Below are 22,642 nucleotides of genomic sequence, written 5' to 3'. Positions count from 1 at the left end.
TCATAAGTAGTTTGTCATGTTAGTGTCTGAAGGTGAATAATTCCTTTGGTCTGTGAGCTGTTAAACACATTTATGTTTTTATTTTTAGGCTATGGAGTTATTAGTAGAGAAAGCAATCAGTAGTGCTTCTAGCCCTCAGAGCCCTGGGGATGCACTGAGAAGAGTTTTTGAGTGCATTTCTTCAGGAATTATTCTTAAAGGCAAGTTTTACTTACTATGTAATGTTTTAATTTTTTAATTTGATAGTTGTATAGATACTCTTCTTTTAAAAATAGGTAATTTTAAGGTTTTTTTTTTTTCCCTTGTCATTACTATAGGTAGTCCTGGACTTCTGGATCCTTGTGAAAAGGACCCCTTTGACACCTTGGCAACAATGACTGACCAGCAGCGTGAAGACATCACATCCAGTGCACAGGTACTGTGTATTCCTTTTTTTTTTCCATAAAGATTTATTTTTATTTATTTCTCTCTCCCCCTCCACCCCCATTTTCTGCTTTCTTATAAGAGGTCCATTCGCTGTGTGTTCTCCTGTGTCCACTTGCATTCTCAGCAGCACTGGAATCTGTGTCTCTTTTTTGTTGTGTCATCTTGCTGCATCAGCTCTCTGTGTGTGCATCGCCACCCATGGGTGGACAGCACTTTTTTTGCGTGGGGCAGCTCTCCTTGCAGGGTGCACTCCTTGCACATGGGGCTCCTCTATGCAGGGGACACCCCTGTGTGGCATGACACTCCTTGCACAAGGCAGCACTGTGCATGGGCCAGCTCACTACACAGGCCAGGACACCCTGGGTTTGAACTCTGTACCTCTTATATGGTAGGCGGACACCCTATCCGTTGAGCCACATCTGCTTCCCGGTGCTGTGTATTTCTAATTCCAAAGCTTTGTTGGGTGGCTGCCCTGAAGGTGGTTTTGTTTTGTTTTGTGTTTTAATTGTCCTTTAGAAGAAGTCACTATATAATATTCACTCTTCTGCTCCCAAAAAGGTAAGTAAGCCCTTAGAGGGGATATAAAAAAGCTACCTTCTCTAGATTTCTTTTATATTAAAATTACTATGTATCTAATGAGGTGTACTATGTAATGTACAAATATAGTAGTATTTTCATTGTCTCTAAATCTGAATGTTAAGTTAAATATTAAATTCAAGATCAGTGAAGAAACTGTGTCTTCTGGTTGTACAGAAGTGATATGCTATGTGCTTTATAGTTATTGTTATAATTTAGCCTCTCTTCTACTGGAAAGGCCATCTAGTATAGTAATTAAAAATGTGGGCTTTGAAATCAGAGTCTCTGCCATTTTGTTGTGTATGACTTTGAGAAATTCTCTGAACTTTGCCGGAATCTCATCTATAATATGGGCACAAAAATAATATCTGCCTGTGAAGATTAAATTAATACATGTAACTACAATAGTTAACTATTGTATTCATTATCATCATCAGTTATAATTTCTATTCGAAAGAGAATTATGGAAAGAAAAAAACATGTAAATCTAATTAATAGCCAAGAGATTTGAAAACACAGTTTCACAAAAACTTGTAAATGAAAAGCAGCATTCATAATAATTGCTTTTAGATTGTAGATTTTTACATTTTGTAGTTTTCATTTAATTTCTTCAGTCTGCTCATGAAAAGAGCATATTGGGAAGCAGATGTAGCTCAAGCAATTGAGCTTCCGCCTACCACATGGGAGGTCCCTGCTTTGATACCTGGTGCCTCCTAAAGAAGACAATGAGCTGGCATGACAGGCAGGTGCAGCAAGCTGACACAAGAGACACAAGAAAAAAACATAATGAGAAACTCAACAAAGCAGGGAGCGGAGGTTCCCAATGCCTCCTAGAGAGGACAAGCAAGACAGTGGCAGGTGCAGCAAGCTGGCACAAGATGATGCAGCGAGACACAAGAAGATAAAACTTGATTAGAGACACAATAATAAAGTAGGGAACAGAGGTGGTTCATGCCATTAGGTGCCTCCCTCCCACATCGGAGGTCCCAGGTTTGGTTCCTGGTGTCTCCTAAAGACATAAGGAAGATGAACAGACACAACAAGTGTAAACACTGGGGGATGGGAGGGAGTAAATAAAATAAATCTTTAAAAAAAAAAAAAAAAGTACATTAAATGAGAAGTATCTGTCATTTCTAAGTGTTTCCTGTCCAGAGCAGCAAATAAAGACTTCTTCAGATTAAAACAACAAAAACAATTATGCTAAGCAGCAGAAGCCAGGCACCAAAAGACACGTATTGTGTGATTCCATTTATATGAAATGTCCGGAAGAGACAAATCTGTGGAGATAGAAGTTATAGATTAGTGGTTATCGTGGGGGGGAGGGGTTGTACTTTATCATGGGTGGTGCCTCCCCTTTCCCTATGGGGTACAGGTAAGTTCAACATGTTCTTAGGACATCCTTGAATTGTTGAAGAATTGTTTTAGCATTTTCTGCCTAACTTAAAATGTTGACAGAGCTATTTGGTGGATCTTGGCCAGGCAGTGTGCATTTGCTCGTATTGCTGTTGGGTCTTGGTTAACTGATGGGCCCTGAGCACTCCCCTGATGTTCTTAAAGTAGCTCAGTTCCAACTTCTGGCTCCAAGATACTCAGCTCAGAGGTAGGTCTGCTCCTTGCTGTTGAGAGTCATATCTTATCTTGGGAGAGTTATTTTCAGTTTTAAAATAAATCCAGCTAAGCAGCCTATCTCAGAAACCAGAGGGGAATATTCTTGAATGAGTCTGGGACAACATGTGGTGTCCCACATTTGAACATACTTCAGTGAGAATTGTGAATTCATCTTTTACATCCTTACATTTTGTCAAGATGGGAGTGGGGAGTAGGGACTTAGAGCCCCTCTCATAGGTTGAAAAGATTAAAAAGGCTTTGCTACTTGAGGGGATGAGACCCGCAGCTCTGCAAGAAGCAAAGAGCTCCAGGGCTTTAGGGTCAGCACTGGTTTAGTTGAATGAAGCCAGCCTTGTGCAGGTCCCTTTACAGAGTGGTTTCCAGAAGAGCAGGTTGTGAGTCACATATACTATCAATGGTTTCTTTTTTCTTTTTTTGTCGAAATTGTGGTTAGAAATTTCCTTGTGATGAATAGCCGTAGGCACTAACTTGAGTGTTATTCTACCATCCAGAATCTCCAGTGCTTCTTCAGCACTGCCTCTGCCCAGGGACTTAGTCAGCTGGGACCTTTAATGCTGTGTACCTGACACTGGGATGCACCAAGGCTGGGCAGGTGCATCAGTACATTTTTAAAGATTGCTTATGGTAAATACCATATAACTTTTGGCTAAAGGTAAACAAGCAACCACATTAGAAAAGACATAAGCATCATGTTTAAACCTTGGAAATATAGTGGAAGATAGAAAACATGAGGTAACAGCATTGGATGAGATGTGGTTTACTACCAGTTTGCCTTCTTGACTTAGAAAACATCAAGTTGTCGTTTTGGATCTGAGTTGTGCTGATAACTTGACGGGTCCTTGACCAAGAGGATTGAAAAACATTTGGTGTGCAACCCACACCTGAATCTGTGCACATAGACATTCATTTAAAAAGTGGGAGAATATGAACCAAAGGGGAGTTTACTCTCAGTGAGGGAGACACATTTTGCTTTTCTGTATATTGTTTCAAGATGACAGTTTTGGAATATTTTTTGTATTTAACAAACATTAATTTTTTTAAAGACTTATTTTGTAACTTAATTAAAACAACAAATGAGCAACATGTACACACAAAAGCTTGGAAGTAAAAACCCCAGAACATAAAGAGTATTTGCATTGTGAAACTAATGTTGTTTGAGGCATGTCTTTCAAACTGCTTTCTTTGTATGGTTATTTGGAGGGTGGGGATAAGCTTAATAAGTAATATTCTGGATTTTTAAATTAACTCTAAATTCTGATTTTGTTTTAGTTTGCATTGAGACTTCTTGCATTCCGTCAGATACACAAAGTTCTGGGCATGGATCCATTACCCCAAATGAGCCAACGTTTTAACATCCACAACAACAGAAAACGAAGAAGGGATAGTGATGGAGTTGATGGATTTGAAGCTGAGGGGAAGAAAGACAAAAAAGATTATGATAACTTTTAAAAAGTTTGTGTGAATCTTCAGTGTTAAAAATACAGGTGCCCATTGGTTGGCTGTTTTTCATTCATAATAATGTCTACTTTGGAAAATTTATCAAGAATTTAAAGAATTTCATGGAAGAACCAAGTTTTTCTATGACATTAAAAACTTAATGTACAGTGTTAGGTATTATATGAATGGAAAGACACCAAAAAAAAAAAATTGTGCTCCGACTACGGGAAAAACAATGGTTCAGGTTTTTTCCCATTATTTTGGTTTTATTTACTGGTTACCCTAGCTCACCCTATTTTTGTGTCTTTAATTAACTAGTGCATTGTCTTATTAAATCTTTACTGTATTTAATGCAGTATTTGTGCTTCAGTTGCTATGTGTATTTTGATACTTTTATTTAGAAGTTTTGTTTGCTCTTTGACACTAGTTGTAAGTTACTTTTGAGTTATAGATAATATCCTTTACCCCTTAATATTTTACAGCAGTGCGTTTTTTTGTAACGTGAGACTGCGGAATTTTTCCCTTTTATTTTGTTATTCTGTATGTGAAGGATTACAACACAAAAAGTTACCCTGCCATTTGAATGCTCAGAACTGAATATTTCTGCAGATCTTGTGGCATTTGTCTAGTGTGATATATAAAGGTGTAATTAAGACAGATTTCTGTTAATCTAATCAAGTTTGCTGTTAGTTGTGCATTAGCAGTATAAAAGCTAATATATACTATATGGTCTTGCAACAATTTTAAAGCCTCTGCATAACTGATTTAAAAAATGCATGACATTTTTGTTTTTAATAGACTTTTAAAATTATAATTTTAGGTTTAACACATAGATCTTTGTACAGGTGACTTTTTGACATAGCAAGGCCAAAAGTAACTTTCTGAATTTTTTTTCTTCTGCATAAGTTGGAAAGGGCAGTTTTTGCATATAAGTGGGCTAACCAATATTTTCAAAAGAACTTTATCATTGTGCAACTAATAACAGTAACTAGCCCTTAATTATGGTGACAGTTCCTTATTGGTGTGTGTGAGGTTACTCTAGCAACTATTGCAGTATCATACAGTTGAATGACCTGCCCCCATTACCCAGATAATTTACAGTTCCATTAATGGTGAGGTTAATAAAGTATTACTGACAAAAAAATTAAGATTAAGAGAAAAAAAAACAGAAAATTATTTAGTGTGGCCATCTTACATGCTTATATCTCCTACAAAAAGCTAAATATTCTAGCAGTGGTGTAATGAAAAGTTACATCTTACTGTTGATGTGTGTATGCTCTGGTATACAGATGTCATTTTGTTGTCACAGCACTACAATGAAATATACAAATAAAAATTTAAATTCATATAATGAGTTAAATGTATTATATGTAAGAATTGACATCATAAACTACTTTGCTTTGAATGACATGCTTCAGTAAAACCATTTTTAATTTATTGGGTACTTATATTTCTGACTACTGTTAGTTGCCTGAGCACATAATTTCCAGAATTTTATAATTCAATACCATATTAGTTTGATTTCTTTCTAGGGTCAGCATCTTCCCACAGACTTAGAGGTACAGGAGACTTCAAGCTCTTCTCCCAAGTTTGACACACACTACTGTTTTTAATTTTTCAGCTGCTAAAACACATACCATACAGTCGGTTGGCTTAACTATAGGAATTTGACTCTGAATTTCAGAGGTTAGAAGCTTCTTGCTTCTTCCCAGGGTCAGTATCTTCTGGCAGACTGGCAATCTTTTGGGCATCCTTGGCTTTTCAACCAATGGCAGTGCAGTTCACAGCAACATCTTTGTTTTTTTTATCTCCCCTTCCCCTCCCCACCCCGATGTCTACTCTCTCTCTCATTTTGTTGCGTCATCTTGCTGTGTCAGCTCTTCATGTGTGCAGCGCTATTCCTGGGCAGGCTGAACTTTCTTTTGTGCTGGGCGGCTCTCCTTATGGGGTGCACTCCTTGCACGTGGGGTCCGCTACGCACAGGGCACCCCTGCGTGACAGGGCACTCCTTGCATGCATCAGCACTGCGCGTGGGCCAGCTCATCACATGTCAGGAGGCCCTGGGTTTGAACCTTGGACCTCCCATGTTATGTAGACAGACACCCTATCCGTTGGGCCAAATCCACTTTGATCCACCGCAGCATCATCTTTGTCTTCCAGGTTCCGTTGACTTCCAGCTCTGGGTGTTCCCTGTTGCTTCCCCTTCTTTGTCCAGTTTTCCTTTGCTTATAAGAACTTTTAGCCATGTTGGATTAAGGCCCACTCTCATTTGATTTGTGTACAACCTTAATAACATTTTCAGAAATGTTATAACACTAAATATAAGTGTTCAGACCAATATAACCAGGAGTTGAGACCTGAGCATGGTTTTTTGGAGGGAAGTATGCCTTTCCTTTTTTTTTTCACCATCTTTTTGGATCTAATTTTACTCTTTGAATATCTAGTAATCCAGTTAAATTTTGGAATTTTGTTTTCACAGTTCTATGAAGAGGGAAGGAAAGAACTGATATTTATGTGCCATGATAGTTCTTTTCATGTGTCCTTCTATTTAAGACTATTGAATCAATAATAACAAGTAAAGAGTATTTCTTATTTTCCAGATGAGGAAACTGAAGCCCAAAGTAGCTAAATAACTAAAGATCACAAATATATTAAAGTAAGTGACAGAGTTGAAATTGAGGCTCAGATTTCAAAATTAATCCTTAACACTTTGTCAGGGTTCCCCTTGAAGTATTTGCAACCCATGTTTCAAAGTTTTGCATCTGGTTTGAGTATCGTCATCTAGAAATAGTTAGTGCCATTGAAATTTTTTAATTAAAATAATTTTTCAGGGGAGTGGATGTGGCTCAAGCTGTTGGGTGCCTGCCTCCCACATGGGAGGTACTGGGTTTGGTGTCCGGTGCCTCCTGGAAAAACAAAAACAAGCTAAGCAAACAAACGAAATAGAAACAACTTGGGCAGATGTGGCTCAGTGGTTGGGTTGGATTCACACATATGAGGTCCTGGGTTCTATCCCTGGCCCCCAGTACCTCAAAAAAAAATTTTTTTTTTCTGTATAATAGCTGTAGCAAGACCCACATTAACCATCTTGCATGAAATAATTTGATTTGATTATTCATTAATATCTTTTCTTCAGCTTTAACAATTCTTAAAACTGTAAACTCAATCAGAAGAAGCATTATTCTGCATTCTTAAAACCATTGTTTTGGCAACTCTTTATCAGTTATTCTCTGCATCTAAGGCTGGGGTTCCCTATCATTAGTTAGTGCATATTTATGTTACAATAATTTAATGATAGCCCAAATAAAACAAATTGGTTCTCCCTACTTTATTACATAATGTACCCTAGATTTATCTCCACCACTATTATGTTCTATTTCTTTTATTTATTTTTTAAAGATTTATTTATTTAATCGCGCCCCACCCCCCCTTATCTGTTCTCTATGTCTATTTGCTGCGTCTTGTTTCTTTGTCCGCTTCTGTTGTTGTCAGCGGCACGAGAAGTGTGGGCGGTGTCATTCCTGGGCAGGCTGCATTTTCTTTCGCGCTGGGCGGCTCTCGTAACGGGTGCACTCCTTGCGCGTGGGGATCCCCTATGCGGGGGACACCCCTGCGTGGCGCGGCACTCCTTGCGCACATCAGCACTGCGCATGGGCCAGCTCCATACGGGTCAAGGAGGCCTGGGGTTTGAACCGCGGACCTCCCATGTGGTAGGCGGACGCCCTAACCACTGGGCCAAGTCCGTTTCCCATATTTCTTTTAAATAAGTTAGAATTAAATATCAAAACTTCATGAACAGCATAGAAAATGATCTGATTTTTTAAAAGTCAACAGTATTTTAAATCATTTTCACTTGCTTATCAAAAAAGCTAATGTTTTGTGTAGTTATACTGTTATGTTATGAAGATGTTAAATTTGTGTTAAAAACAGTTCCTTTTATGGCTCTACCATTCTAATACTGAATTTGACATAGCAATGAATGTAATTTAAATTTTTTCTCCCAAAAATAGTTTTTATAGTATACACAAAGACGGTATTTTTCATAGCACTGGTTTGGTTTTGTTACGCTTTCTAATACGTTTTTATTTTGATAACTATTTTTAACATTACATTTTGAAGTAATTTCAGACTTACAGGACAATTCCAAAAATAATACCCCATACAGAGGACTCCAATATATAGACCATTCCTCAGAGATACCCACATTCATCAGTTTTAACATTTTGCCATATCATTCTCTAATTGCCTGTCTATCTATCATCTGTCTACCTGACTGTGTTTCTTATGAATATTTGATAGGTTGTACACATCACACTCCTTGAATACATGATACTTATATGTACATTTCCTATGAACAAGGATATTCATTTATGCAGTCACCTTAAGTGCAGTTCTCAAGTTCAGGAAATTTAACATTGATGTAAAGCTTACAGTCTGTATTGTAATTTTTTATGTCCCAATAATGTCCCTTTAAGCCTTTTCTGTTCCATTCTTAGATCTTACCCAGCATCATATATTGAATTTAATTTTCATGTTTATCTTTTTTTTTGTTAAGTTGGGAAGCATGTACAATATAAACCTTCCCATTCCAAACCCTCCCAAGCATAACATTCAGTGGTATTTATCACACTCATGGTGTAGCAGTACTCTCACCATTATCCATATCTAGAACTTTCCCTTTGCATTAACTCCCTATATCCCAGCCCCCACCCCTGACAACCTGTATTATTCTGCCAAAGGAATGCTGATGCAAAATAACATATCAGTTGATTTTTGCAAAGGGTATTTATTTGGGGTAAAAGCAATTCTATGGCCCTTAAGAGTCCAACTCACAGTTGCTTTCTTACCACAGTCAATTTGACATGTCGAAGCAAGATAGGTGCTTACTCTGCTTGGTTTCTCCTTCCTGGGCTTCTTCCTCTTTTTTTTTTTAAGAGTTATTTTATTTGTCTCCCCTTCCCTAGCTTGTCTGCTCTCTGTGTCCATTTGCTGTGTGTTCTGCACCGGCTTGCATTGTCAGGCAGCATCAGGAACCTGTCTCCTGTTGTGACATCTTGCTGCTTCAGCTCTGTGTGTGTGTGGCACCACTCCTGGGCTGGCTGCGCTTTTTTCGCGTGAGGTGGCTCTCCTTGCAAGGTGCACTCCTTGTGCGTGGGAAACCCCTACAACGCGGCATCCCTGCGTGGCATGGCACTCCTTGTGCATGGCAGCACTGCGCGGAGGCCAGCTTACCACATGGGTCAGGAGGCCCTGGGTATTGAACCCTGGATCCTCTATTTGGTAGGTGGATGCTTTTATCAGTTGAGCCATGTCCACTTCCCTCCTCTTAAGGTTGGTTGGGCCCAACTTCTTCCCCATCTCAGCTGTAGGCTGGCAATAAGGCTTGTCACTCAGGACTTTCTTAATCAGTTTCCAGTCTCTTCCCAAGGTCAGCTGCAAACTATCAGGCAAATGGCTCATCTTGCCCCAGGGACCCCAGGATCAAAAATGACAAAGCTCTCTCTCCCTATGCATCTTCTTGAGTAAGTGTCTGTTTATAGCAGCCCACAAAGGGGGCGGATACTCAACCTTTGTCATGCCTAACTGATGTGATTGAATCAAAAGCCCCAAATTGATTTTTTATTTTTTATTTTATTTCTCTCCCCTCCCCCCCTCCCACCCCAGTTGTCTGTTCTCTGTGTCTTTTTGCCGCATCTTGTTTTTTAGGTTCTGTTGTTGTCAGCAGCACGGGAATCTGTGTCTCTTTTTGTTGCGTCATCTTGTGTCAGCTCTCCATGTGGGCGGCACCATTCCTGGGCAGGCTGCACTTTCTTTCCCGCTGGGCAGCACTCCTTATGGGGCGCACTCCTTGTGTGTGGGGCTCCCTTATGCGGGGACACCCCTGCGTAGCACAGCACTCTTTGTGTGCATCAGCACTGTGCATGGTCCAGCTCCACAAGGGTCAAGGAGGCCTGGGGTTTGAACCCCAGACCTCCCATGTGGTAGACGAACGCCCTAACCACTGGGCCAAGTCCGTTTCCCCCAAATTGATTTTATTAAGTAAACTTAATCAGAGGCCCCTCATTTAATTTCATACAATCAAAGGGTATCATACCCAAAGGAAAAGATTAGTTTACAAACAATCTCTTTTTGGGATTCACAAAAATGATCTGAAACTGTCACACAACCTATACTCCACTTTCTGTCTCTGAGCTTGCATGTTCTCTGATCATTTCTTTTCGGTTAAATTTGACATCCTAAATCCATACCAATTTTTTTTTTAATGCCAATTTCAATAGCATACATTAACCTATGTTCCTGTATCTCTCTGTCTGCCCACCTTATGTAATTCTTGTTACTACTTACATGTCTATATATTATCAGTCCAAAATCATTGATTGATTACATTTTGTGCATTTGCCTTTTAGATCCTATAGGAAGTAATAGTGGAGTTACCAATAAGACAGTAATGCTGCTATTTATATTTACCTATGTCATCTTTACTAAAGATCTTTATTTCTTCATATGGCTAGGTCTTTATTTGAATAAATGGTTCATACTTGTGTTATAGAAGTCTAAAGGTTTAAAAGGGAATATAGTGTGAAAGAAATCTTCCTCCCCTGGCCTCCCTGTTACTCAGTTCCCCTTCCCAGAGCTAGTCACTATTACCCTTTGTCTTTTATTCCACAGATGGTCTCTGCACATATTAGCATGAATGCATATATCTCTTGTTTTTTATGCAAATGGTAGCATACTATGCTATGTTGTTCTGCACTTAGCTTTTACTTGCTCTATCTTGTAGATTTTTCCATATCAGTACTCTTCCTAGGGAAACTACATTTTTAACAAGTACTATTGATGCATTCCAAATTAGATTTTTCTTTAGTTATAGGTGATTCTGATATAAGTGATCCATGGATCATCCTTTAATAAACATGCTTTATAGTAGTGACCATAATGTAGAGTATATTTAGTATTAAGTGTATCTTTCATCATCCACAAGATACATAATTTTAACATTTTGCAAATCATAATATCCCCATTCTCTAAAGCAATGTTTCTGATTATCTATGCTCTAGGTAATTTTAGTCTTCCTTATCTTCCTTACTGTATTAGATATAAAACCTGAAAATAGGAAACAATTGTATTAATATAACTAACTTAAAGCTTGAATATATATTTGAATAATACAATGATTCCATGTTAAATGTAAAGCTACTATATTCATCTTATCCTAAAATAGTCCCAAGTAATACATGGTACTAGAGACATAGCATCTTCAATTTGGGAAGGAGTATACAATTAACTTAATAATCTAAACTTATGTGAAAATGCTTTCTAAAAATGTTGCAAGTAATCATCTGTTGAATGAAAGTATGAAAAGGCCATTAAATTGATTCTGAGTCAATTCACTTAATTGCTCTTGAATATTAAAGAGTTCAGAAGTAGAAAGGGAAAGAAAAAACATTCCTAGGGCTTAGATAAAAGTGAGCCGTATGTTATAGATATATAGGATAATGTATATCTATATTATGTACATCAGTTTCCTGATGAGGTGTTGTAATTTACCTGGGGTTTTGCTGTAAGCTGTTAGTGCTATCTTAGTGTGCATTATAATTGGAACAAAAAGAACTTCCCTTTCCTAATAACATGGTGTAGGGGGCTGGAATAGAGGAGCTTGCTTTTGTCCTTTGATACCCAAAATGAAAGAGAGAACATAGTCTTATACTTGGCATTTGGTCACACCATTATATGGAATATGGTGTTTAGTTCTGGGCACTAACTTTTTTTTTCTTAAACGTTATTTTGAAATAATTTCAAGCTATAGGATAGTTGCAAAAATAACACAAAACCCACATAGAACTTCAGCATACCCCCGCAAGCCACCCAGATCCACCAATTTTAACATTTTACCACATTTGCTGTATCATTTTATCTATATCTGGCTATTAAAACATTTTAGAGTAGGTTGTATACATCATGATCCATGAGCACATATACTTCCATATCCAGTTATTAAGAATAAGGATATTCAGCTTAAGTACAGTTACCAAGTTAGAGAAATATAGGTTATTATATAAAGCTTACAATCTATATATTATCCAATTATTTTGCATGACCCTTTTTTTTGAAAGATTTATTTCTCTCCCCTCCGCCCCACCCTGTTGTTTCGTGTTCACCGTCCGCTCTCTGTGTCCGTTTGCTGTGTGTTCTATCTGTGTGTGCTTGTCTTCTCTTTAGGCAGCACTGGGAACCAATCTGGGACCTTCTGGAGTGGGAGAGAGACAATCTTCTTGCGCCACCTCAGCTCCCTGAACTGCTCTGTTTCGTCTCTCCTCTGTCTCTCTCTTTGTTGCATCATCTTGCTGCAGCAGCTTTCCACTCAGGCCAGCTCGCTGCACGGGCAAGCTTGCCTTCTCCAGGAGGCCCCAGGAATCAAACCCTAGACCTCTTGTATGGTAGACAGGAGCCCAAATGCTTGAGCCACATCTGCTTCCCTGCATGACCTTTATAATGTCCTTTTGAGTCTTGTCTTCTCCAGTATTTGATATAGTCCAGGATCATGTATTGCATTTAATTGTCATTATCTCTAAAGTTGCTTTTTTTTTCAATTGAGGATATGTGTATACAACATAAACTTTCCCATCTCAATCACTTCCAGGCATTAATCACATTCACAGTGTTGCTCTACTCACCACCATCCATTAAATGGGCACTAATTTTAAACTGACACTTAAATTGAGACTGACCGAGATACTGAATTTGTTTGCAACCATGCCATGTAGTTGAAGCATAGCAGGAAGGAGGAAAGATCATGGCTATCTTTTTTTTTTTTTTTTTAAAGATTTATTTATTTATTTAATGCTCCCCCCTCCCCTGGTTGTCTGTTCTTGCTGTCTATTTGCTCCGTCTTGTTTCTTTGTCCGCTTCTGTTGTTGTCAGCGGCACGGGAAGTGTGGGCGGCGCCATTCCTGGGCAGGCTGCTCTTTCTTTTCGCACTGGGCGGCTTTCCTCACGGGCGCACTCCTTGCGCGTGGGGCTCCCCCACGCGGGGGACACCCTTGCGTGGCACGGCACTCCTTGCGCGCATCAGCGCTGCGCATGGCCAGCTCCACACGGGTCAAGGAGGTCCAGGGTTTGAACCGCGGACCTCCCATATGGTAGATGGATGCCCTAACCACTGGGCCAAAGTCCGTTTCCCCCATGGCTATCTTTTAAAATGAATGTCTATGAAAAGAAAACTGTCAGCAATAAAGATGGGAGTGGCTTGTAAAGTATTACTGCCTGTGTTTTCTCAACGGACACCTTTCTTTTCACAGACATTCCTAATGGTTTGAAAGTATATAAGATGGTCTTTTCCAAGTTAAAGATGTTATTTTACTGTTGGTCCACATACCTAGCAAAGGTAGGGCAGAATTCAATGACCAACTGCCTCAAAAGGTGTTAAGAATTTTATTTCATGTCAGTCAAAATATGGGCTGTAAATAAGGTTTTGGAAAAATAGGTCATGTTTTTGCTACACTTTCTTAACCCAGTTTTCCACAATTCTGAAGTTCCTTTTTTTCCCTCCTACCTTTAAGCATTCCTTCTCAGCTTCTTCTTTTTATAAGTAGCACTTAACATGGTTCTGTCATCAGAATTTTCTCTATAATTAAACTCGAGGGATGATCTTATCTATCCTGCAAGCTTTAGATATTCACCATGGTTTAAAAATTTCCAAATCCTGTTTTAACCTTTATCCTTATATCATATAGATGTCTTTTTTGGCAAGCCTCTTTCTGTAGAGTTTTAATTCTTAAGCTAAGGTAACCAATTAATTTTGTATACCAATTTTGATCTATTCCAGGGGCCTACCCATCAACCTTCTCACCCCCCTCTCCATTTTTAAGACTCCTTTAGTTTTTGTTTTTTTTTTCTTTTTTCTTTTTTTGGTACTGGGGCTGGGAATTGAACCCAGAAGCCAGCACTCAACCACCGAGCCACATCAGCTCCCCTAAGTTCATTTTTTCATTTGTTTGCTTGTTGTTTGTTTTTAGAAGCCACTGGGAACCAAATGCAGGCTTCCTTTGTGGGAAGCAGGCACCCAACCGCTTGCGTTCCATCCACTCGCCCTTAAAAATTCTTTAATGGTGAAAAGGAAAAAAAGAAGGAAATTCCATCTCTTTTGCTCTGTGTTTTAACCTTTTCCTGAGCCGGAAGCAGAAATGATGTCCTAAGGAATATATCCAGCATATATTTGTATCATATTTGGTCCAAACATTGTTTTAAGATACTCTGAACCAATATTGAAAAAAACAGATTTCACATGGAAATATAAATTTGACTTCCCTTGATAAATTGGAAGCTCTTAGGAGACAGATTGTTATCTACATAGTAACAATTTTCTATAGCTGAGAGTAGTGATAGAGGATAAATTTCAGACAGAATTTGTTGTGAACAATTTAGCTTAGCTTCCACCATTCCCTATTTGCCTATGAAGCTAGTCCTATGGGCATTTGATTTTACCACCTCCCAGACCCTGAACATTTTACCTCCCAGTTTTAGTGCACAACCACATCTATTAAAATGCGTTACAGGCAATCTCTAAAGTTACCTTCAGTTCCAAAATTCATCAACTCCGTTACCATGTGTTTCTCTCATATACACTAAGATGTTTAATGTCCTCATACTTGATATGAAAAACAGCAGTAGGCACACACTTGATGCACTTCCTTCGTTGTTTCAAAAGAAGAGAAGGAGGCCTGAAATCTAAGCAAGCTAGAGCCTTAAGGGAATCTTTTATTATTTCAGGGCAGAGGTTAAGACCACTCTGTGTCCTGAAAATCTTACGGTAACACTGGAGCAGACTGTCTGCCTTGCTGTTTGCTCTTCAGATTAAGGACAAAGGGAAAGACGTAGAAGAAAGCCTATGGGAGTTGAGGAGAACAAATATGGACTAAAAGAAAGTAAGACTTTCTAGATGGCAAAGTGCTTAATTCTGTCAATTCTTAATTTTTTTCCTTTGTATGCAATCTTAGTATACTTTGACAGATGAAGAGGAGAGAGCTTAGTGTATGATAAAGGGGGAAGGGGTACATGGGGAGCTAAAACCAAATTACTAATTGAAACCAAGTTTTGATTTTGGGTTCTGGATCAACACCCTCCTCCCTGACTCTCCCACTGAATGCAGCAATAAAACCTGGATGAAATGCATAGAGGTCTCTGAAAAGTTAAGTAGTAGCAGGCAGATGGGAGAAGACCAGATTTTGAAGTATCACGAAACCGAGTTTACCATATTTTCCTCCCTCGACTCAGTCCACTATCCTTGGACATGAGTACAGCCATAGAAATGTGTGGCAGAGACTGGTAACTAAAGACCCAGATTTCTGGCCCGAGGACTGAAAAGGGGAGCCCCAGAGAATTGACCTATGCTTGGGAGATTGTGGAGAATGAGGAGCTAGGGTAAGGAACTTCATGAATTATTTATGAGCTCCTGGACTCACCCCTAACTTATTTTATGGGGCCCACATTGCCCTAATACCCAAACCAGAGGAAAATAGTTTTAAAAATAGAAAACAGACCAACATGCCTCAAGAACCTATAGATTATAACAAATGTGCCACACTAATGAAAGATGTTGTTAATGTGGGAAAGTATGGGAGGGGGAGGTAGTGAGACATATAGGGATCCCTTATATTTTTTATGTAGCATTTATGTAATCTAAAGCTTCTTTAAAAAAAAATTAATTTAAAAAAACCTCTAGATTCAGGAATCCTTAATAAGACATTAACAAATCAAACCCAGCAGTATATAAAAGGAATACAACATAACCAGTTGAAGTTTATCTTGGAAAGGTAAGTCTGATCAAATATTCAAAAGTCAATGAATGAGTTTTACTACACATATCTGTAAAACTCCTGTATCCTAAAATAAAAAGACAAAGTATCAGGGGAGGGAAACAGACTTGGCTCAACAGATAGAGCATCTGTCTACCACATGGGAGGTCCATGGTTCAAACCCTGGGCCTCCTTGTCCTGTGTGGAGCTGGCCCATGCACAGTGCTGATGTGTGCAAGGAGTGCCGTGTCACGCAGGGGTGTCCCTGCATAGGGGAGCCCCATGCACAAGGATGCACCCTGTAAGGAGAGCTGCCCAGCGCGAAGGGAAGTCCAGCCTGTCCAGGAGTGGTGCTGTACACATGGAGAGCTGACGCAGCAAGATGACACAACAACAACAACAACAAAAAAGAGACACAGATTCCCTGTGCCGCTGACAAAGATACAAGTGGACACAGAAGAACACACAGCAAATGGACACAGAGAACAGACAACTGAGGTGGGGTAGGGTGGGGCAGGGCAGGGGGAAGGGGAGAGAAATAAATAAAAATTAATCTTAAAAAAAAAAAAAGAGTATCGGGAAACCATTACATAATATACCAAAGAGATATTATTAAAGATGATCAAATCATTTGAATCCAATTCCGCTAAGAAAATAATTGGATATAGGCTTAAAGATTTCCATATTTGAAAACTACCTAAATGGTCAAAAATTAGAAAAAAAATTATGGACTATCCATGTAATGGGTCAGTACAAATAATGATGTAGCTATATATCAGCAGGCTGAGATGTTCACAAATAATGTTTGTAAAACCAGTATCTGTGTAAGAGTCCATATTTGCAATACATGCATCCACATATGCACACATACATCCAGAAAAAGTCCTAACTCAAAACTATTAACATTGATTATCTCTGGGTTATGAGATCCTTGTTTTTCCCCTGATGAATTCAAATGAGTTGATAATGAATATGGAATATTTTGCTAATAATAAATGTAAAATTCTCTAAAAAGGTAAATGGGCAATGTATATGGGTGAATAGCTCTCAAAATAGTCATATGAAAACAAATTTTCAACCTTACTACTAACCAAGTAAATACAAATTTTAAGAAGGTAATAGACTTTTTGTCAATCAGGTATCAAAGAATTTACCATAAAGAATTAATTTAATTAGCTAAGTGTACAAAATTATTCAATTATTCACTGAAGCATTATTAGCAATTTTTTTTTAACTTAGAAACAACTCAAATGCCAGTAAGGAATTTAGTAAAATACAGTCCACTCATCTAAATGATGTTACAGCCCAGGGATTCTATGGGGAATTGCCCCATCCTTAGAAATCTCTGCCTTATTCAGTACTTGTTACTCATGAGAGGGTGCCAGCTCCCTCAAGTATGTTAGGTGAGGAAAAGCTAGGAAATAACACCTGAAGAAATTTATTTTAAAATGTTTAATGGAAACAATGTGTAAAGTGTGATCCTATTTTGTTTTAATAGATAGGTATAAATATATCGATCATTCATGAAAATGTTCCCAGTGGTTACCCCTGTAGTATGATTATGGCTTGTTTAATTTGGTGTTTTTGTTTCTGTTTGATTGGGAAGTTTGCTAATCTCTAGTTTCTAATTTTTCTAAAATAACTTTACTACTTAATTCTTTAAAAAAATAAGTTATAAAAACTCTCCAGTAGCTCCACATGCCTAAGGATAAATTCCAGAATCCTTATCATGGCACTCAGGACGCCTTAAACTGTACTTCCGACTGTCCTTTCAGCCTACTCAGCCTCTCCCTTTCCTGTAACCTCGAGTGCAGCTTCCAGGGCAAAGTTCTTGCTCTCACCTCATCAGGTATTTGCACATCCTGCTTCCTCTTTGAGGTCAGCCTCAAAAGCCTATATGGGGTGTTCCTTTTCAGACCAAAAGTGACAGAGCCTTTCCTTTGGGATGGGTGAAGATGTGTCACCATGGTGGTATGAGGGGACCAGGAAAAAGGAGAGCAGAGAGACTTGCCTTCTAAAAATGAATTGATTACCTCTCTGACCTTACGTCATTCCAAACTGTTTCTCCAAGCTGGAAATATGAGTTGTTTGTTTTGTTTTGTTTTTTCTTCAATTTATGTTATCTCAAGTGAAATGAGAGAGTGACTAGATTTTCTTCCCTTCCTTTCTGGGCCCCCAGTTCAGGTGAGCCATAAAATTTCTTTTTGGACTTCTTAAACATGGTAAGATTTGTAAAGTCTGAGCTTGTCTTCTTTGATGCTTTACTTGGCTGCCTCAGAATCTGTCCCAGAGACCAGGTGAATGAATGGTGAAAAGACTAGTGTTCTGGAGGTAGGTAGGGAAATGAATGATCATTAGCAATGCTCAACCAGAAGTTACTATGTAAAAAATAGATGTTTCTTTGCAGTTTAGCAATTTCTATTCCTTATGTTCTCCTTTTGCCTTGGGACAAAAAGGATTCATTTTTTAAAATGTCTTTGATTACAGTTTAACCTTGGGACAGATGACTATTTCAGACATAAAACAGTAGGCCTTTCACAATCTCTGTGTTTTTTATAGCCACCTGAACAATAAGCCTTTCAGGTTTTCAGTGAGTTTCAGGAATGGTTGGCCAAGCTCAAAATAGGCCTAACTGAGCTTTGTGCAAAGATTAGTTATCCCAGTGGTGAGGTAGGCCTGGACTGTTCTGATTTGAGAAAGCCAACAGCCTCCTTCTTTCCTTTTTTTTTTTTTTTAAGTTTTTTAAAAAATTTGCTCTCCTTTTCCCCCATTCCCCCCAGTTGTCTGCTCTCTGTGTCCATTCGCTGTGTGTTCTTCTGTGTCCACTTCATTCTTGTCAGCGGCACGTGACTCTGTGTCTCTTTTTGTTGCGTCATCTTGTTGTGTCAGCTCTCCGTGTGTGCTGCGCCACTCCTGGGCAGGCTGGACTTTCTTTTGCACTGGGCAGCTCTTCTTACAGGGCACACTGCTTGCGTGTGGGGCTCACCTATGCGGGGGATGCCCTTGCATGGCAGGGCACCCTTGCATGCATCAGCACTGCGCATGGGCCAGCTCCACACGGGTCAGGAGGCCCTGGGTTTGAACCGCGGACCTCCCATGTGGTAGGCGGATGCCTATCCATTGAGCCAAGTCCGCTTCCCATCCTTCTTTCCTCTTGTATCATTAGGTTCCAAACACCAATTCCTCTCCACTGTGGATAAGAGTTGTCCTTCCACAGCTCTTTCAGATGTTCAAACCAGATTCAGCTCCAAGCAAAACTGGGAAGGAAGAGAAGATTTTCTCAGGGCCTTCTTCCTTCAAACTAGAGAATAAGTAGCCTGGATACCAGGTCCCTCTTTTTTCCCCTCAGCAACTTGGCATTACCAAAAATTCTAAGATCCCAGTTGTGATCCCAGTGAAAAATCAAGGAATAACATTTTTAGTTTGTGATATACATCCTCCACATGTTGGATGATATGTAAAGCTTTAAGTTGTGTCTTGTAAGTTTGAATCATCAGCAAGTCTTTTTTTTTTCCTCCATTCAAAACCATCTATTGACCATATACTATATGCCACACATACTATACTGTCCCAGGTTCTGGAGATTAAGCATTGATTAGACAGACAAAACTCCCTGCCCTTTCAACAAGCCTTTTTTATTACTCTTTCCTGGAAATCACCCATGAATCAGATGCCAAATCTTGACTTCTTTTAACCCAGAGTAAGTCAAGAAAAATTTGATATCTGACAGTTTTGCTCAGTGCTGTGTTCCTAACACTTTTTAGAAGGCTCGTGGCACACAGTGGCCCCTCCAGAAATGTTAGTTGATGTAATGACTTTTGTTTGAAGAAATGATGTTTTAAAATGATTGTGGTAGGTAAGTGTTGGTGAGGCTAGGACCCAGCCCTCCTACACTGCTGATGGGAATGTGAAATGGTACAACATCTTTGATTGCTATATGGCAGTATCTACAAAATCTAGATTCATGGCCCAGGAATTCCTATCCCAGAAACACATCCAATTTTTCACCAAATACATATACAAGAATGTTCATAGCAGCACTCTGTAAAAGCCAAAGTGGGAAACTACCCAAATGCCCAGCAGCAGCAGCATGGACAAATGAATTGGTGTATGTCCTGCAATGGAATACTACACAGAAATGAGAAGGAGCCTCCGCATGCAGCAGGAGGGACAAACCTCACAAACCGGGGTGAGTGGAAGACTCCAGAAGGAGGAAACTACAGAGCGCATGGCTGGCTTTGCCTAGGTACAAAGGCAAGCAAAATGAACCTGTGCTGTGAGGAGTCAGGAAGGAGAGAACGGAATGGACAAGGGCACACGGGGCTCCAGGTAGATGCTCTATTTGGGATCCAGTTGCTGGTTGCACATGCATGTTCAGTTTACGATATTTGACCTGTGCGCCTTTCTGTATTTCAATTTTTTTTTATTAAGGAAAAAAAGAAAAATTTGAAATGGGAAGTCAACCAAAGTAACAGATTTTTCTGCCTGCTGCTACCCACCTACCACACACATACACCAGATTCTGAAGGCTCTGAGCTGGGGAAAGATTAAGCTTGAGAGACAAAGAACAGAGAGGGAAGCAGATAGCATCCACACACTTTTCCCTGTAGTCCACCAATTCCTTACAATTGAGGGATCTGAGAGAAGAGTGGACCAGAGTCTGGCATCCCTAATGGGAGTTTTGGAATGTGGCATCCCTGCTGATGTCCCTCCACTACATGAAGCATAGAGTAGGAAAGATGGTGGCATGGCCTTTCTGGGTGCTAGAGAGCTTGCAAAAGCCCCATTGATGCTTCTTTGTCAATTTAGGGTTTTGATTTGACCCACAAGTTTTCTTTGGTCCCCAACCAAGGTGATAAAGATACTTAGGGGAAAGAGCCACAGGTCTGTTGGGAGGCTGCCCAGCAGAGGAAATGGACAGGCCTATCCCAGGATACAGCATAGACCATCCAAGGGGTGAGGGAGGACTTAACTGCATCTTTGAGCCACACGGGAGGAGGAAGGAGTGACTGTGGCCCCGAGGTAGTACCCTCTGAAGCAGGCCCCTTCCCTGCGAGGAACAGAGAGGGCAAGCACGAGCAGGCCAAATCAGGAACTGGGTATCTCCCCCTGTGCCACCTCAGGTCTGGCTGGGTTCTGTGCACTGCTACAGTGTTCAGTTCAGCCTAAAGAGAATGGGGAAGAAAATATGGAAGGGAGCTGTGAAATGCACTGTGGCTGGCTTATACCACCTGCCTTGACAAAAAATCATGGCATCAAAGGTAGAGCTTGGCTATAACTAGATTAAATTGTCTGTAACTAGATTAAATTGTCTGTCAGGGAAGCGGATGTGGCTCAAGTGATAGGGCTTCCACCTACCATATGGGAGGATCCGGGTTTGATCCCTGGGGCCTCCTGGTGAAAGAGAAGAAATGTGCCTGTGCAGAAAGCCAGTGCCTGTGTGGTGAGCCAGGTGTCCATGTGATGAGCCAGGGCCTGTGCGGCATGCTGAGTGCAGCATGGTGAGCCAGCGCCCATGCAGTGAGTCACGCAGCAAGATGATGATGCAACAAAAGAGAGCCGAAGGGGAGAGGCAAGGTGGAGCCATCAGAAACCAGGAACTGAGGTGGTGCAGCTGACAGGGAACCTCTCTCCACCTCAGAGGTCCACAGGATTGAATCCTGATGAATCCTAGAGGATTAAAAATGAGAAGTGAAGACAAAAAGAGAAACAGATACAGAAGATCACACAGCGAATGGACACAGACAGCAAAAGCCGCCAGGAGGGCGGAAAAGAAATAATTGCCTGTGTCAGCTCAGAGACCTCTGTGGCTTCAAATCACTGTTCAGAGTTAAGACTGTGTTGTAGAAATAACTCCTAGGGGGAGTACTGATCAGTGGTGTGAACTTGCGAAAGTTGTTTTACTACTCTGGGCCTTATAGCCCCCTCTTCAAAATGAGTGTTGTCTCTGAGGTGTTTTCCAGCTCTGGGAGTATATGGTTCTATAGCTTTTTCTGATATCTCAGTCAAGCAGAGTTTCTAACCATGCTTTGTATGGTTGTGGATATAGTAAGTGTGCCCAGGGGAGACTTGGTATAGTGGGGCAGGAAGGGGACGGGCCCATCCTTCTTCCTTATCATTTTCCCTTTATCCTGCACCCCAGCTGAGTGGGAAAACAACTCTCCAACCTGTGCAGAGAGTATATCTTCCTCCTGCACCACTTTTTAACTACTCCTGTAGATGGCACAATTTCCTTGTCCCTGAGGCTTCCACGGTTCACGAATATTCAGTTGCTCAGTGACTACTGAAGGCTTTTCTATCCAACTGACAGATATTTCAAAGCACCGAGGTCAGTGCTATAGAGATAATCAAGAAGCACAGGAAGGACTGACCTTGAGAAGCTCCTGGCTTCTGGGAAAGAAGATGCATGAGACTATTCAAGTTAATATGCCAAAGCAGCATAGAGATACGAGATGCTTAGCCATTCAGAAAAGGTCAAGGGGAAACGGACTTTGGCCCAGTGGTTATGGCGTCCGTCTACCACATGGGAGGTCCACGGTTCAAGCCCCGGGCCTCCTTGACCCGTGTGGAGCTGGCCCATGCGCAGTGCTGATGCACGCAAGGACTGCCGTGCCATGCAGGGGTGTCCCCCGCGTAGGGGAGCCCCACGCGCAAGAAGTGCACCCGTAAGGAGAGCCGCCCAGCGCGAAGGAGAGCCTGCCCAGGAATGGCGCCGCCCACACTTCCCGTGCCGCTGACGACAACAGAAGTGGACAAAGAAACAAGACGCAGCAAAAAGA

General features: G+C 40.3%; 1 protein-coding gene across 2 annotated transcripts in view; it reads left to right on the top strand.

Annotated features, from left to right (window-relative positions):
* Nucleotides 1-5,414, top strand: part of ZFR (zinc finger RNA binding protein) — an 80,101-nt gene extending 74,687 nt beyond the window's left edge. For both annotated transcript variants that reach the window (XR_011645538.1, XM_004484635.3), the window contains 3 exons: nt 89-200; nt 318-415; nt 3,901-5,414. Coding sequence is in view for 1 of the 2 variants with exons in the window: in XM_004484635.3 (XP_004484692.1) it covers nt 89-200; nt 318-415; nt 3,901-4,080 (390 nt within the window). In the remaining variant the exon portion in view is untranslated. The remainder of the gene's footprint in view (nt 1-88; nt 201-317; nt 416-3,900) is intronic.
* Nucleotides 5,415-22,642: the final 17,228 nt, after the last annotated feature.

The sequence above is a fragment of the Dasypus novemcinctus genome, chromosome 2 (assembly GCF_030445035.2).
Source record: "Dasypus novemcinctus isolate mDasNov1 chromosome 2, mDasNov1.1.hap2, whole genome shotgun sequence".
Classification (NCBI taxonomy): Eukaryota; Metazoa; Chordata; class Mammalia; order Cingulata; family Dasypodidae; genus Dasypus; species Dasypus novemcinctus.
This window is presented reverse-complemented; position numbering and strand designations above follow the sequence as displayed.